Raw genomic sequence first — 18,379 nt, 5'->3', positions numbered from 1 at the left:
GTATCTACCTATGCCTCCATCTTGGCTGGAAGTCTATTTTTCTTAAGTTTTAAACCACAGTTTTAGAAATGTTAAATGAGATCACAGAATTATTTATTTGGGGCAGATATGTCTTGTAGAATTTTGTTGTCTCTTGCTCTTTCCTCCTGAAATATATATTTTTTCATTTGCTTGTTAATAGTATGACCACCCATCATCTTACCATCTTATCATTTTTCAATTTGGGCAAGTACCTGAAGACAAAAGAGATGTACTCAGTGTTCTGTAGACCTTTCTGCCAGCTGTATGAATAGTGGCTGGGCTTCATTATCATTGTGCAAATTTGGGTATATACTAGGTTTTGAAATAGGAGCCAAACCTTACCTTTTCTTTCCTGTTACACAAAGAAGCTCTTTCTCCTCCCACTTTAGGTTCTCTGCTTCATTGTTATAATCACTGTTTTGTGTATGCCCCTTAATTCCCTTTCGCACTCTCTTTCCATCATACTTGCCTGAAAAACCTAACCCTGGTTAAATCTAATTCTCTACCTTTTCCTTGCCTGCCTCTTAGCAGCGCAGCATGGTTAGTGGAAAACACACATGCTAACTGATCTCATTTTAAGTTTATGGGTACGAACCTCATGTGTACCCCTAGCTGCATGCCAGTTCTACTGTATTTCTCTGGTTAGTTCCCTTTCCTAGATGGCCATTTGTATGAATATATCATATTTTTATCTTTTCCTGCAGGCCTCCTACAATACTCTTTTCCCTTCTGTGTATCTCCAGCTATCTCAGTTGATGGCTTTGCTTTTTTATTTTACTGAGAAAATACAAGCAACCAGAAGAGAACTCTCACATGCTCCTATACCAAATCTACCAGGCTGTTTGCATCAGTACACATACCTGCCTTTTGGGATGAATGAACTTGCCAGCCTTCACTGGGCACTGGTCTCCCTCATATTTATGTATTCAACTCTCTACTTGACATTTCTATTTATATATCTAATGGACAGCCTAAAAATGTCCAAAAAGGAATTCTTGCTTCCCCTTCACTACCAGGACAACAACAAACCACACCACTCTTCCTGCAGTCCTCCCTGTCCTGGTAAATGACAGTTTACTTCCTCCAGTTTTTCAGGTCATAAATTTATGCCCCATATCTAATCCATCAGGAAATCCTTTTTATTCTTTAAGCCTTCTTTATCAGTATCTGACCATGTTTCTGTCCTTTTGGTTCTCTGCATTAGCCTCCAAAGGGGTCTCCCTGTTTCTGCCCATGTCTCACCCATTCTTAATATAATAATAGCCAGAGTGATGTCTGTGAAAAAGTTAAGACAGGTCCGCGTACTCCTCTGCCCAAAACGGTCCAGTGGCTAGTCCAGATTGCTCTAGACTACATGGCGTACATCTCTGTTTCCCTGCATTCCAGGCTCTGACATCTTCGACTGGTCTCCCTTTCCCCCATGCCACTACAGCCACTCAGGCCTCCTTGTAGCTCCTTAACACTGCCAAACGCTCTTTTGCTTCAGGGCCTTTGTACTTGCTATTTCCTCTCCCAGGAACAGCATGATTAGCAATCTCTTTTGGGTTATTGACCAAAGATGACCTTATCAGAGAGGTCTCCCCTGGCCAACTTTAAAATAAGCAGTCTCTCACACTTTGTCACTGTGTCCCTAATCCTGCTTTATTTTATTTTATTTATTGATTGATTGATTTGAGAGAGATAGAAAGAAACATTGCTTTGTTTTTCCATGTATTTATGCGTTCATTGGTGGTTTTCTTGTATGTGCCCTGACTGGAGATCGAACCCCACAACCTTGGCGTGTTGGGACAACACTCTAAACAACTGAGCTAGCTGGCCAGGGCTAATCCTGCTTTATTTTAATTGTTAGTTGTACCACCTGGCATATGTTTACATTTTTTTTTAACCCTCACCCAAGGATATGTTTACTGATTTTGGAGAGAGAGGAAGGGAAAGAGAGAGAGCTGGAGATAAGGAGGGTGTGGGGGCAGACATCGGCATGAGAAACATAAGTCAATTATATATTAAAATGACATATTAAAATTTTGATAATCTATTTTAATTTTTCATTGATTCCTATTTCTGTGCATAGAAGAGTACACAGATAAGTCTACAGCTTAATGAATTTTCACAAACTATACCAGTCCCCCTTATGCTCTCTTCTTGAGTTACTAGCCCTCTCCCTGCCATCTAGAATAGCTGCTATTCTGACTTCTAACAGAAGAGATGAGTTTTTCTGTTTTTGTACTTTGTATGAAAGGAATCATGTGGTATATACTCGTATGTCTGGGATGTTTTTTTCAGCATTACATTTTTAAGATTCATCCATATTGTGTGTTATTGTAGATCATTTATCGTTACTGGTGTGTAGTGTAGTTTTAATACATTTTAATTTATGAGCTCTGTGTTTCAGTTTTTAACTCTACAATTAATCTCTTGCCCATCTTCTCCCACTAGAATGTTCATCCTGTGAGAACAGGGGCTTTGCTTTGTTTGCTTACTGCTGTTTTCATTTCTCACAGTACTTACTACTTTGCGTAAAGGTATAATTATTTTAACTGTTCCCCTTATTTGCCATGGAATATCTCGCCAAGATAAATATCTTGTTCGATTTTCAGTCTCTAACACCCCAGAACAGTGATGGCTCACATTGGGTGCTCAAGATCCTGAAAGGGAAGAAGATGGATAAAGAATTACTTTAGCTTTCCTCCCTCAAGTGATTCTTTTGTATATATTTTTAAATACAAAAGTATGTAAAACACGAGCATTTTAATGCAGCATTTGGTAAAGTATAGCTCACAGCTGGCAAGCTAAGGATGAGTTTCAGATTTTTAAAGAGTTGTAGAGACAAAGAAGAATATGGCAGAGACGATGTGTGACAGGAAAAGCCTAAAATATTCTCACGCAAAAAAGTTTACAGGAAGTCGTTATAGAGTTAACTCTATATAATCGTTACTTAGGTCAAGAAGCAAAATATATTTTCAGTTTCCTAGAAACTTCTATGTGCCCATCCCTGATCAGAGCTCCCTCCCTCTACACTAGAAACAAAGCACTGTTCTAATTGTGATTATCATGTGCTATTCCTTATTGTTTGACCACCTGTGTATGCACCCCTAACAAAATAGTTTAACTGTCATTAAGTCAGTTTTGTTAACCATGATGTGTTTGCTTTATTTTTGTTTGTTTGTCCGGGGGGGGGGGGGGGGAGGGGTGGTGTCAAAGTATGTGCTTTTATTATTTTTTTCCTACGTCATCTTGAGTGGAACCCTTAATCGTGATATTTTAATCAGTGTTTAAGTCTTCTGATTTGTGGCTGTTTGTTCTATCAATTATTGTAGTATTTATCATGTCTTTCATGATTTAGAGAGCTGTTTCTTCCTGTAGTTTTATTTTTGCTTTATGTATTAAGTGACTTTCTTCATGTCTCAGATGCTTTTTGCTCTGAATGCAGTTTATCTAATATTTAACATATCCAAACCATTGTATGATTTACATGTTCATTTTATACTATTATCTTTTCATTATTATGTTTTCAGTGTATCTGACAAATACCATATAGTTGAAATTTTTCCTTTATTCTAAGATCTTTTTTAACTTCATTGTTTATCCTGTTTACATTTGATATAATTATTGTATTGGATTTAAATGTCATAATTTTAATGTTTTCTTTTTATCCAGCCTATTCTATCATTTTTAAATGTTTATCCGCCTTTTCCTTTCTTGCTTTCATTTGGATTGATTTGTTTTAAAAATTGTTTCATATTTTTCTCCTCCACTAGTAGCTAGATCCATTTTGGTGTTTCCCTGAGAAATACCACATCTTTAATATGCCAAAGTTTGATGTTACTAGTAACTTTAGTCTCCTTTCAAACACATGAGGACCTTAGAACATTAGCTCAGTCTACCTGCTACTGACTTGGTGGTAGTGGTGGTGTTTGTTTTTATTTTTGCCTTTTTTTTTTAAAGCCTTACAAAACGTTATAGTTTTAAACTGTCACTGTTCATCCAGATTGATCTGTATATTTGGCTCTTTCTTTGTACTTCTTTAATGACATCTTACACCTTCTACCTATGGTCATTTCCTTCTGCCTGAATTATTACTCCTTTAGTATTCTTTTCTGTATCTGCTAGGTGTTAACTCTGTAGGTTTTTGTTTTTTAAAATACCTTTATTTTCCTCTTATTCTTGAAAGATATTTTTCCCTGTTTATGTTTCTAGATTGGCATTTTTTTTTTTTAAGGAATTGAGAATTTCATTATCTTCTGGCTCCCACTGTTACTGTTGAGAAAACAGCTTTCATTTACTTATCTCTTGGAAAGTATCTGCTCTTTTTCCCCTGGCTGCTTTTGAAATCTGTGGTGTTCTGCAGTTTTATTAAGATACATCCTTTTATTTCTCTTGCTTGTGATTTATTGGGCTTCTGGTATCTGTGGGTCGGTGTCTTGTGCCATTCTGAGTGATTATTAGCCATTGTCTCTTCAAATGTTTGTTGTCTCTGCCTTATTCTCTTTTTTCTCCTCCTATGAAATTCCAGTTAATGATATGTTAAACCATTTCACTTTGTCCCATGCACCTTAGCTTGTTTTCTCTATTTTCTTTTGATCTGTCTATGCTACATTCTGGATAGTTTCTTGCCTTTCATTTCCCAAATTCTCTGTTTTGTTATATCAATTTGCTGTAAGCCCCATTGAATTCATGTATATATATATATATACATATATATATATATGTATGTGTTTATATTTTTAAAAAAAGATTCTTATTAATTTATTTTTAGAGAAAGGAAGGGAGGGAGGAAGAGAGGGAGAGAAACATCAATGTGTGGTTGCCTCTCTCATGCCCCCTTCTGGGGACCTGGCCCACAACCTAGCCATGGGCCGTGACTGGGAATTGATCCCACCAACTCCGTGGTTCACAGGCTGGCACTCAGTCCACTGAGCCACACCAGCCAGAGCAGCCCCATTGAATTCTTAATTTTTGTTATTATACAGGGTGGGGCAAAAGTAGGTTTCCAGTTGTGAATACTTGAAACACAGAGTTAAAAACTATTGTAATAATCATAACTTGCATGTCTTTTTCAATATGAACAACTGTAAATCTACTTTTACCTGTCCCTGTATTTCCCTGCAGATGTTTGCAGGCCTGTCTTTTTATTTTTTTTAATCTAGTAGAAAGTTATTTTATAATCTGTGCCTGGTAATTTTGGTATTTGAAGTTTTTATGAATCTGTTTCTTGTTTTTCCTAGTTGTTGCTTGGGGGCTTATTTCTTTATGCTTCATTTTTTTTTGACAGCATTCTGCTTATTCTCGAAAAGTCATTTGTGGAATTTCTTTGCAATTTAAGATAAAGATGCCTTCCTCCAAAGAGGATTTCGTTTGCTTCTTCCAAGTGTCTAGAAAGTCTCCCAATCCAATACTATTTTTAAGATACTGAATTTGTGGCTTGCATTTTGTTTGTTTTTGATATTTTGTTTTTTGTTTCAGCTACTCTAGCAGTACTGATTTGAATTGTGCTAACATTTCTCAGGGGACCCCTGCACCCTCATTGCCAAGGCAACTTCCTTGCAGCTCCCTGAGGGTAGGGGAAATTTTTTGTTGGTATACATTATCCCTGAGAGTGTCTAGCTTTTTAGAAACCCAGCTTGAAGTGCGAACCGTTTTCTATTGAACCAGGGTGGGTTTTTTCCTGTGACTGTTTGCTTGGCACTATGGTGCCCTGGAAATGGGAATTCAGGATCTGCAGGTACCCTTGGGGTACATGTGACTTTGGTGCTGCTTTTACCTGTCTTGTGTTTCTCATTTCCCTTAGGTTTTACACTGGCAGATCCCTATTTTATCAAGTGTTTGATCCTGCTTTCTAAGGGAAGGTGGTTGGTTCAAATATCCTAGCCTGCTCTGTTTTCAGAAATAGTTTTAAATCTATTAGCTCTTGGAAAATACTTATTAAATATATAACAGAATGATTAAATTGAGTGTTGTAGCTTTGGTGATACATTCTCTCAAGTAGTGAGAATATTGCTATGAATGAATATCACAGGTGTTCAGGAGCCTGAATTTGAACCATTGTATTTGGTAAGGTAGGAGTGTTGGTCTTAAGGAGGTGGACCCTACTCATAGATCCTTTTAGAGGATCATTTTGGTTATTTTTATTTTCTAAAATGAAGATGTTAAATAGTTTTTCCTGATGAAAGGATATATACATACTTTGAAAGTCCAACAATTCAGAAGTGGTAAAATAAAATTCAGAAGTCCCCTTGAAAAGAACTATTATTAAAGAGTTTAGTGGCCATATATGTATGTGTACATGTATGTTTATATGGTAAATTTCCTTATTTTGTTAGTAATTAATTTATTTAACCAATATCTTGTAAACATCTTATATTCTGTAAGTAGTGCTGTAATGAATGTCCGTGTGTGTATATTATATACTTACGCAGTTTTTCCTTTTGATAAATTCCCAAAGTATTATTCCCAAGTCAAAGAATATGCTCACTTTAAAATGTCATTACATAATTGTTAGCCAGTAATCAGCAGTTTGAGAGTCTTGGTTTCTACATATCCTTCTAATTCTGAATTTTATCATTGTAATCTTTGCCAGTGAGAAAAATACCTTGTTTTAACTTACATTTTTTCATATATTTAATGGCCTTTGGATTTTTCCTTTAATGCTTGTCCAGGTCCTTTGCCTATTCATTTCTTAGAGCATTTGTTTTTGTTTTTTTTTACTGATGGATAGGAGTACATTATTTATTAAAATTGTTAATCATCCTTGATATTGTAAATATTTTTTCCTGTTTGTAATTTTGTTTTTTAACTTTGTTTATGTTGACTTTCACCATTGAGAAGTCAGAAAATCTGAAGTGGTTGAATTTATCAATGTTTTTCTTTCTTACTGTTTTTGTGTTATTCTTAGATGTTTCTACATGGTTTGTATTTTTAATGTCATGTTTAAAAAGTCCTTCACCACTAGAAAGTCATAAAAGCATTTGCTTATATTTTCTTATAAAATTTTTATATGATACAAGGAAACAGTCTTCCTTTTTTCAAATATCTATGTAAATATTCTACCATCTTTTTAATTAAGTTCCTACTAATATGAAATGTATTGCTTTAATCACTAATTATATGTCCATATTATATGGTTATCTTTCCGAATTTTCTATTTTATGACACTGATCAATATACTCCTGTATCAGTATTATTACTGATTTAGTTAATGTGCTTTGTATATGTTTTAATAGGCAAGTTTCCCTGATAGTCCTTATTAAAAATTATATGGCTAATTTTAATTATTTTTCCAAGTAAACTTCAAAATTCATTTGTGAAGTTCAACAAAATCAATTCCCCAAAAGTGAGCATGAGGGAACCCAGGTGATCACTGTTGCAAGAAAAAGAAAACCAAAAATAAAGAAAAAACACTAAGCATTGGCTTCTAGAGAAATTTGACATCTATAAAATTTGAGTCCAGGAGCATAATATTGCCATTTAATCTAGGTCATTTAATTTTGCCATTTAGTTTTGTTTCTGTCAGTGAAGCTGTAGTTTTTCTTTATATGTCGTATAATCTGCATACTTCTTAAACGTACTTCTGAGTATTTTACAGATTTTTTTGAAATTTTGAATCTCTTTTTCTTCCATTACGTATTCTGATTATAATCAATTATTGTTAGTAAATGGGGAAGCTATTGACTTTTGTATATTTATTTTATATTTAATCATCTTACTGGACTCTTATTTTGTTTTTCAGTTGATTTGCTTGGTTTCCTTTGTGAATAGTTATATCATCCAAAAATGATACTTTTTAAATTTTTACTGTTTTCCAGTGTTTATACTTCATATTTTTCCTTATCACATTGACCAAAACTTTTATGAAAATGTTGAATGATTGTGCTATTAATGTGTTAACCCAGTCTACTTCCTAATGTTAATGAAAGCGTCTCTACTGTAGCACTATTAATTATATTTATTTAATTTCTGAAAAATAGTCTTTGTTATATTAAAGGTATTTCTTATATTAAAATTGTATACTTCCATTTTTTTCTTTTTTCCTTAAGAGTTGCCCAAGAATGTGCAAATTCTTTTCGGCATGTAAAGGGAAGAATCTTGACTTCCCCTCCCCCCAACATTAATGTAATGAATTACATTAGTAGATTTCCTAATAATGAACCATCTTTACATTTCTGGAATAAATCATACTTAATCGTGATGTGTTATTCGTTTAGTGTATAGAACTTGTTTTGCTTGTATTTATTTCAGCTTTTTTTTTTTCATCTAAGTATAACATGGTGAGAATAGAATTCAGAGTGAATTAAGCTCTACCTATAAAGTAGGGAACAAATGTCTTAATCTTCATTTACTTGCAGGATAGAGAAAACATTTCCTTTGTAGGATTGAGGGTATTATGAAGTTGATTTGTTGAACTTTATAAAGTAACCTGCAATTCAGAGTTAAGTAAATATAGAACCATTAAACTGTAATTTTGCAGAATTTGAATGAGATAGTAATTCAGGTTTATAGATAGGCTATAATGCAGTGATAATGTTATTATGCTCTCCATGCTTATTTTCAGAGAAGGTGTTTGTTTCTTTCTTAATCCTCACTTGAGGATATGTTCATTGATTTTTAGAGAGAGAGGAGGCAGGGTGATGGGGGGCGGGGGGGCGGGGAGAGAAAGAGAGTGAGAGACAGTGATTGGTTGCCTCCTATAGATGTCCCAACCAGGGATGAACCTGCAACCTAGTTATGTGCCCTGGCGGGGAATTGAACCTGAAATCTTTCGGTGCTCAGGATGATGCTCCAACCAACTGAGCCACCCAGCCAGGGTGAGAAGGTGTTTCTTTAAAAAATCATTATCATATTTGATAACTGTTTTAATCTGTTGCACGTTTTGGCAATATCAGATTTTCTTTCACATAATTTGTGTTTTCTTTTAATGTTTTCCAGCGGCGAGTAGAACAGCCCCTCTATGGTTTAGATGGCAGCACTGCAAAGGAGGTATCGGAGGAACAGTCTGCTCTGCCAACCCTGATGTCAGTGATGCTAGCAAAACCTCGGCTTGACACGGAGCAGCTGGCACAGAGGGGAGCTGGCCTCTGCTTCACTTTTGTTTCAGTGAGTACTGAGCCTGCATGTATGCAGATCCTTGTTGTCCTGGAGCTCCGTGATGAAGTTGGAATAATTATTTAGGTAGAGAGATGATGATGTTTCTAACTCTGTGTCATTTCTAAAGGCAGTAAGTAGTAGGCTTCTTCTCAGTTTTCCTTGGTTCAAGGGGCTGAGAGAGACTGTTAATGTCAGAGCACACTGTGGAAGGAAAATGAGATCTTAGGTTGACAAAGAAGCAAAGAAAATACAGATCCAGTTCCATTACTACCAAAGTACTTGTATAATTAAAAATCAAATCTCCAAAACTCCAGCCATCACTTATTTATAGCAATATTCAAGTCCGTAAAATTTTAGCATGTAGTCAGGCATTCCATAGCATGCTTACCAGTCATTTCCCCTCTTGTGTTTGGGTGACCTACATGCTTGCCTTCTTTCACCTCTTCAAAGTGCTGGTATGGTTACTTTTTCCAGGAATATTTGGTTACCTGTTTGCTCTTTTCAGCTTGCTTCTTTTTCTCCCTCCTTACTTTGATCCCATTTTTATTTGCCAAATTATAATGCAGTTTGTCTCAAAAGTTTCTACTTTTCTTGGTTTCTGTGCCCTACCAAGTACCTGTTGGTGGCCTGTTGCTCTATTCTTCCATTTTTAGGGGCATCTTTCAGAGCTAAAGTCACCGTTGATTTAAAATTCCTTTCTTACTGGTTCATTTTCTCCAGTTATAATCTGAATTTCTTCTTTATTGCAGTTGTATCCAAAAAGTCCATGAAAATGATGGATATCGTAAGGATTGGAAATAAAAGTAACAGTGACAAAATAATTAGATGGGGAATCATGGTGCATTATTCATACTATTTTCTTACAATTATTGTTTTCCCTCAAGAAAGAGATAATACAACTTTTAAAGAACTTATAGAACTTTTTAATCATCAAAGGAATGGAGAAACTCAAAGGAAACATGGCATAAAATGGGAGAATTGACCAATATATAATACTGTGGGTGGGCCTGACAGCAGTATGAAATAGTTTGTGTAAGAATGCAGTAGTTCTCTGTGGTTTTAGTTTAGAGAGTGTGTCTGCCTGTCTCTCTGTGTTTACATATATTTCATTGTGTGTTTACTATTTGCTGATACTTGTTAAATCTTCAACTTAGATCTAACTTTTCCAGGCAGTACCTTTGATAATAGGGAGGGTTATTTGTCTTGTTGTTCTTTTATTGCCTTGAAAACTAACTTTATTTTACTTGAGGGGAGCTCCCTTTGTTTATTCCACAAATATTTTTGAATGCCCCCGTGTGACAGGCATATAGATAAATACACAGGATTTTGACCAGCAAGAACTCATTTCCCTAATGTAAGCGTCCCCTAAAGGTATAGTCATGTAGGTGTTGGGGGGTGAACATGGAGGACAACCACCTGCTCAGACCTATCAGCAGGCAACACTGAGCCTGTTGGAGGAATTGTAGGTGCTACAGCCAGATTGTTCTTAGGTGAAGAGACATGGCAGAGAGGAGTTAAGAAAATGGTGTATAAAAAAAAGAAGGAAAAAGAAAATGCTGTATGAAGAAAGGATATGGAAACAGTATAAAAACCGAAGGCCTTACTGCTTTGGTACACTTCTGTTTCTCTTTGCTTCTCTGCAGTTCCAGCCAGGATATAAGCTTACTAATATGAAGTCAGAGAAAAGCAAAAGAGTTAACATTAATATACAATAAATGTGAATCAATAAAGAACAAGCAGTTTTCTAAGAAAATAGGCAGAGGCCATGAGCAAACACTTACAGGAAAAAAATAGCGACTGACAACATGAAAAGAAAACGCTTAACCTCAGTCATAGAGAAATGCAGAATAAAACAAGATAACATTTTTGACCTGTCAGATTGGTAAAGATAATAAGTTTGATAATTCTCAGTGTAGGTGATAGTTTAGACACACAAGCTGTTCTCTACTGTCAGTTGGTACAGTCATTTGGACAAGTTGGGAATGTATCTCAGTGTTAAGTTTACATAGTCTTAGGTCCAGAAATTCCATCCCTATAAAAATGCACAAAGATGTTTATTATATTGTTTATAATTGCAAAAATCTGGAAGCAATTTCCCTCCACCAGTGTTTCAAAAGGCCTTAGAAGGAGGATATCTGTGACTTCCAGTCTCAGAACTTACCCAGCATGATTCATTAGCCACAGTGATCACTGCCTCCTTCTCCAGCTGCGTGCTCTTCTTTAGGCTTCCACTCTTTTGGTTCTTCCTCATTTCCTACATCTTTAAATACTGGAGTGCCGCAGGGCTCAGTCTTCATACTCCTTTGTCTACCTTTATTCTCTATGTAATCTCACTTCCTTTCTTTGATCTAATTATATTCCTTATGGGGAAGACTTATGTCTTCTTTCAGTTTGTATCTCTAGCCCAGAGCTGTGCCCTGCATTCCAGACCTATGTAGTCAGTTGCCACAAGTCATCTTCTCTTCTTATATAATAAGCATATCATATTTAACATGTCCCAAACTGAATTCTTCATTTTGCCCCCCAGCTTCCAAACCCATTTCTCCCACAGTCTTCCACATCTCAATAATTGTCAGCTGTGCTTCTAATTGTTTAGAAACCTTGGAGTTGTTCTTGTCTCTTCTCTACTTATACCCCAATTACAAATCCATCAGCAAATCTTAGTGATTTTACCTTCAAAATATATTTAGAACCCTACCACTTCTAACCCCTTCACTACCGCACAAATCTAAACCACTGTCTCCCACTGAGGTTATGGCAGTAGCCTAACTGGATTCTGCTTTTGTTTACTTTTAATTTGTTCTGAACAGATCAGAGTGATCCTGTGGAAACATAAGTCCATTCATGCCCATCGCCTGCTCAGAAGTGCTTAAAATGGCACATGGTCCATTTCTTATCACTCTTGACACATCTCTTACTGTGAACCGTCTCCCTTCCTCCCCAGGCTGCATCCACTCTGAGTACCTTGTTTCCTCAAATACTCACCTTAGGTGGCATGCTCACCTAAGGGCCTTCATACTTGCTTTAACATTCTTTCCCTGGATACCAGCATGCTTGTTCCCTCAGTTCTCTCTGGTCTCTGCTTAAATTTACCCTGTCGGAGAGGTCTACCCTGACTACATTGTATAAAATAGCAATTCATCTCTGCCCAACCCACCCATTATCTAGCTCCCATGCCTTACTTTGTGTTTTTCTTAGTCTTATCACCAGCTGACTTGACAATACAAGTTACTTCTTTGTCTGACTCCCCCATTTTCAACCAGCCCCCCTCCCAGCCCACTAAAATGTAAGTTTTATCAGGTCACGGATTTTGCTTTGTTCACTTCTGTATCTCCAGTGCCAGAACAGGATTTTCTCTGATAGACACTCATTGTAATCTTATGTTGCAGAGTTCATAATACATCCTTTATGCAGGGAGTAAATACAAATGATACACATATACAATGGAATGCTATACATTTGACAAAAGAAGTGAGATAGATATATTCTAATAATGAAAAATCTCTAGACATATATTGATAATAGCAGGTGTCAGAATATTATGTTTCATCCTTTAAATGTTATGTATATGGTTACATAATTACATATATTTTACCATACAATCTTTGACTTTTTAAAATTATAAACATTAATTTTCTAATTGTAAAAATAGTACGTATCCATGGACCACAAAAAATTGAAGTAATGGAAAAGAGTAAAATTCTTTCCTTTGCACCCTCCAGAGAGATAACTAGTGTTAAGTTGTGTTTTAGATTCCTGCTGTTTACCATTTTAACTTCAAAAAGTATCTCTCTTATTTAATCAACTTTAAACAAGATCCGTTTACTCCCCATTCTAAGAGATGAATTTAACATACTCATAACTGTCACCCATCTTCCTTTCTCAACTTTCAGTTTTTTAATTATTGTTACATAAATGTGTGATATTTAGTTTATGTTTAAATAAACTAAATAATTGAGTCTTTTCTGCTTTATAAATTAAAATTTGAAAACACTTAAGGATCATTTATAGTATTATGGTTTTTTCACTATTAGGCATTGTAAAACCAAATGATTTTAATGGGTTCACTGAGGAAAAAACAGTCCTAAGTTGTTGAGTAAGTTTTGATTGAATGAGACAGTTCTAGTTGTCAAGGTCTACTTGATTTTATTTTTTAATGCCAGGTCTGTCATTTCCTTAAAAGTTACATCTTTGAACATTACACAAGATCTAAACCACTGTCCAGATGTTCTTAAAACCACTAAACCAGATGTTTTTAAAAGCTTGAGTTCTAAAAATGTAGATGTAGTTTGCTTTTTTTAATGCTGAAGTATTTTTAAGTGTATTTCAAAAATCTTGACCACCTATATCTCTAAGGACCTTAACAGGCTTTTTCTAAAAAATATTAACATTTTTCTAGATAGCCAAATTAACATTACCACATTTACCTTTTGTTAGTGTCTATTCTAATGTAAAATAGAACTTACCTCACAATCTGGTCCTTTTGGGTTGCACCAACATAGATCTACTAGGAAGGCAGGTTGAATGCTTAGTTCTTTCCTTGTAATTAATAATTTTAACTTTTTAAATAAACTTTCGCCCTGGCTGGTGTGGCTCAGTGGATTGAGCGCTGGCCTGCGAACTAAAGGGTCTCCAGTTCACTTCCCATTCTAGGGCACATGCCTGGGTTGTGGGCCAGGTCCCCAGTAGGCGGCATGTGAGAAACAACCACACATTGATGTTTCTCTCCCTCTCTTCCCCTCTCTAAAAATAAACAAATAAAATCTTAAAAATATCTATTTTAATAAACTTTAAAGTAAGGAGCAGTAGCTGTATCAAATGGTGATAAATAGCTTTCTCTTTAATAATCATTATGGTCTCATGGGCTTTTATGGATTTATACAGTAAGTATAATCATTCTTTGGTGCTCAGTTGGCATAGCCTTATTTATCCTTCCATCAGTTGATGGACATTTTGGTTGTTTCTGCTTTTGGGTTATTAGGAATAATATTACTGTGAATATTTATGTACACATTTTTGTATAGGCATATATTTTCATTTCTTTGGGGCATATACTGAAGAGTGGAATTGCTGGGTCATATGGTAACTGTTTTTGAGGAATTGCTAATCTGTTTTCCAAGGGAGGTGCACCCTTTTACAAGTCCAGTAGCAGTATATGAGGGTTCTCTATGTCCTCATCATCACTTGTTTTGATGGTAGCCATCCTAGTGGGTATGAAGTGATATCTTACTGTGATTTTGATTGGCATTTCCTGAATACTAATGATACGAGCTTTTTTTTCATTTGCATATGACCATTTATATATCTTCTCAAGTTAAATGTCTATATAAATTTTTTGCCTGTTTTTAAGTTGGGTTGTCTTATTATTGTTGAGAAATCTTATAAGATTTCTTTTTATATTTTGGGTATTTGACTCTTATCAAGTATGTGATTTACAAATATTTTCTTTTGTGGATTGTTTTGTTTTGTTTTAATTTTTGTAAGAGTTTTATTGCGCCAAAATGAGCACATATGCCAGTGAGCAACATCTCAAATGCCCCAGAGAATATTTTGCTTTTTTAATTCCTTGATCAACTTTTTCCTTTTTTTTTTTTTTTTTAAGAGAGAGAGGGAGGGAGGGAAAAAGAGAGGGAGAGAAACATCTACGTGAGAGAGAAACATCCTTGTGAGAGAGATAAAGAGAAACATCAATTGGTTGCCTCTCACAGTCACCCCAGCTGGGGACTGAACCCACAACCCTGGCACGTTCCCTGACCTGGAATTGAATTGGCAACACTGTGGGGTGACGCCCAACCAACTGAGCCACACTGGTCAGGGCAGCTTTTTAACTTTTTACTTACTTATTTTTTACTTCTCGGTCATAGTTGACATACATTATTATATTAGTTTCAGGTGTGCACCCCAGTGATAGGCCATTACATAACTAAGTGATCATCCTGATAAATTTTGTACCCATCTCATACCATACATAGTTATTAGAATATCATTGACTGTATTCCCTATGCTGCACTTTACATCCCCATTACTGTTCTGTAACAACCAGTGTGTACTTCTTAATACCTTCACCTTTATCACCTAGCTCCCAACCTCCTTCCCATTGGGCAATCATCAAAATATTCTTTTTATCTATGAGTCTGTTTCTGTTTTTGTTCATATAGTTTGTTTTTTAGATTCAGTTGTTGGTACATATATATTTATTGCCATTTTATTGTTTATATTTTTTATCTATTTTTCCTTCTTCTTGAAGAAGACCCTCTAACATTTCATGTAATGCTGGTTTGGTGGTGATGAACTCCTTTACCTTTTTCTAGTCTTGAAAGTTCTTTATCTGTCCTTTGATTTTAAATGATAGCTTTCCTGGATAGAGTAATCTTGGTTGTAGGTCCTTACTTTTTACAACTGTGAATATTTCTTGCCAGTCCCTTCTGGCCTGCAAAGTTTCTGTTGAGAATTCAGTTGTTAATGTTATGGGAACTCCCCAGTAGGTAACTAACTTCTTTTCTCTTGTTGCTTTTAAGACTCTCTCTTTGTCTTTAATCTTTGTCATATTAACTGTGATGTGTCTTGGTGTGAGGTTCTTGGGTTCATCTTGTTTGGGACTCTGAGCTTCCTGGACTTGTGTTTATTTGCTTCACCAAGTCAGGGAAGTTTTCTGTCTTTTTTTTTTTCAAATAGGTTTTCAATTTCTTGGTCTCTCTCTTCTCCTTTAGGCATTCCTAGCAAATTTTGCCATGCTTGAAGTTGCCCCAGAGACTCCTTACACTATCCTCATTTTTTTTTTTACTCGTTTTTCTTTTTGCTGTTCTGATAAGGTGTTTTTTGCTTCCTTATATTCCAAATTGCTGGTTTGATTCTTGGCTTCATACACCCTACTGTTGATTCCCTATAAAGTCTACACTTCTTTTTTTTTTTTTTTCAATCCTCACCTGAGGGCATTTTTTCATTGCTTTTTAGAGAGAGAGGAAGGGAAAGAGGAAAACATTGATTGGTTGCTCCAATACATGCCTGGCCTAGACATCAAACCCACAACCTATAGGAATTGAATTCGCAAACCTTTGGTTTATGGCACAATGCTCCAACCAACTGAGCTACACTGACCAAGGCTGTTCTTCATTTCTGATTGGTCCTCATTAAGTTCATTGCTCGTCCTCGTGAGTGTTTTGAACTCTGCATCTAGTAGATTGATTGTCTTCATTTTGTTTCTTTTTCTGCAGTTTGTTCTGTTCTTTCATTTGGGACATGTTTCTTTGTCTACTCCTTTTGGCAGCCTCCCTGTGCTTATTTCTGTGTGTTAGGTAGAGCTGCTTCATCTCCTAGGCTTGGTAGCATGGCCTTATATAGTAGGTGTTCTGTAGGGTCCAGTGGCATAGCTCCCTAATCACCCAAGCTGGGCACTCAAGGTGTGACCCCCACATGGGCTGTGTACACCCTTCTCTTGTAGTTGAGCCTTGATCGCTGTTGGAATCTCACTGGGAGGGATTTACCTCCAGGCCTATCAGCTGCAAGAACTAGCTGCAACCAAGAACCTGACCACTGACCTTTGACCACTGTGGAGGATCAGCTGTTCAGGGCCTGCCCTACACAGCAGGACTTACTTAGTGGACTCTGGTGCCTGCTGAATTCACCCCTTGAGCGTGTTGCTTGTAGAGGTGGTTGGGTGGTAATGTTTTGACATGTTCTGAAACTGTTCACTGGGTGTACTGTCTCCGAGTTGCAAGCCAAGATCAGCTGCTGCCTGTGTTCTGCACATTGCCACCTAGCATGAGGTACAGAGCGATCTGCAGGTGGCTACTATTTGTGCTGGGCTTGGAGGTGCCCAGGTGAGGCCAAGCTGTGAACCAAGGTCAGCTGTTGCTAGTGCTGGGGCTGGGGCCATTTAGGAAGAGGTATGGGGCACTCTAAGGCCAGATGCTGCTTGGTTGAGAGATTTTAGGAAAGTCTGAAGTGTGAGCCAAGACAGGTATGGAAAAGCCACTGGATATAGCTTGGGGGGGCCTATAAGTTGGGGACCTCAGGGGGAAACACGAGGGTGGGGCAAACAGTGTGAGCCAGGTTGGTGGAGTCTCACATATGGCACCTGTCTGCTGACTGGCTTTGTGGGAGAAGAGCTCATCAAAGGAACAATGGCCTCTGCCAGCATTTCTCTCAGGGAGAAGGCTGCCACCCAGCTCTTGCCCTGATGCTGGACAATTTAGTTTCTCCTCAATGTCTCTGGTGCCTTTCAAGCTGCTACCCCTGTGTTGGAGCTCAGAGGGAATAAGTCCATGCACGGACCCTTTAGGGGAGTAACTGTGCTAGGGACTCCAGAAGGCCTCCATCTCCCTCAGCCTCATTCTCCACCAGTTTTTACAGCCACAAGTTATGGGGACTTCTCTTTCTCTCTGGGGGGCCTGGTGTGGGGTTGGAACCTCTCCTACTCAGGGGTACCTCTGTAGTTGAGATATCCCTCCTGATTTTTATCTGCCACACATGAGTGTGGGACCAGCCCATTCTGCATCTCTGCTCATCCTACCAGTCTGGATGTGACTTCTTTAATTCCCTAGTTATAGGACTTCCATTCAGCCAGATTTCAGGTGGTCCTGAATGATGGTCGTTCTGTAGTTTAGTTGTAATTTTGATGTGATTGTGTGAGGAGGCAAGTACCACGTTTATCTATGTCACCCCATTATTTTACTTTCTCGATGGTGTCCTTTGAATCACAAAAGTTTTTAATTTTGAAAAGTACAATTTGTGATATTTTTCTTCTTTTGCTTATGCTTTTTTTAAAGAAATGATGTTTGTTTATTTTTAGAGAGGGGGAGGGAGGGAGAAAGAGAGAGGAAGAGAATCATCAGTGTGAGAGAGAAACAATCAACTGGCTGCCTCTTGCACACACTCTGACCGGGGACCGAACCCACAACCCAGGCATGTACCGTGACTGGGAATGGAACTGGCGACCTTTTGGTTTGCAGAAAGATACCCAGCCACCTGAGCCACCACTGTCAGGGTTGTGTATGCCTTTAGTGTTGTAGCTTTGCCTAACATAAGGCCATGAAAATCTACTCCTACATTTTCTTCTTAGTGCACATTTAGCTCTTATATTTAGGTCTGTGATGTATTTTGTGTTAATTTTTGTGTACGGTGTGAGAAAGGGGGCCCAAGTTTGTTCTTTGGCTTATGGATATCAAGGTGCCTCAGTGCCATTTGTTTGAAAAGACTTTTTTCTCCATTGAATTGTCTGAGCACCTTTGTTAAAAACCAATTGACTGTAAACACAAAGAGTTTATTTCTGGACTCA

The 18,379-nt window shown here is 37.0% G+C and overlaps 1 protein-coding gene across 5 annotated transcripts in view; it reads left to right on the top strand.

Annotated features, from left to right (window-relative positions):
• TLK2 (tousled like kinase 2) overlaps window positions 1-18,379 on the top strand; it is a 117,398-nt gene that overhangs the window by 48,060 nt on the left and 50,959 nt on the right. For all 5 annotated transcript variants that reach the window (XM_053930712.1, XM_053930711.1, XM_053930709.1 and 2 more), the window contains one exon: window positions 8,944-9,111. In XM_053930712.1, coding sequence (XP_053786687.1) covers window positions 8,944-9,111 — 168 coding nt within the window. The remainder of the gene's footprint in view (window positions 1-8,943; window positions 9,112-18,379) is intronic.

This window comes from Desmodus rotundus, chromosome 9 (assembly GCF_022682495.2).
Source record: "Desmodus rotundus isolate HL8 chromosome 9, HLdesRot8A.1, whole genome shotgun sequence".
Lineage (NCBI taxonomy): Eukaryota > Metazoa > Chordata > Mammalia > Chiroptera > Phyllostomidae > Desmodus > Desmodus rotundus.
This window is presented reverse-complemented; position numbering and strand designations above follow the sequence as displayed.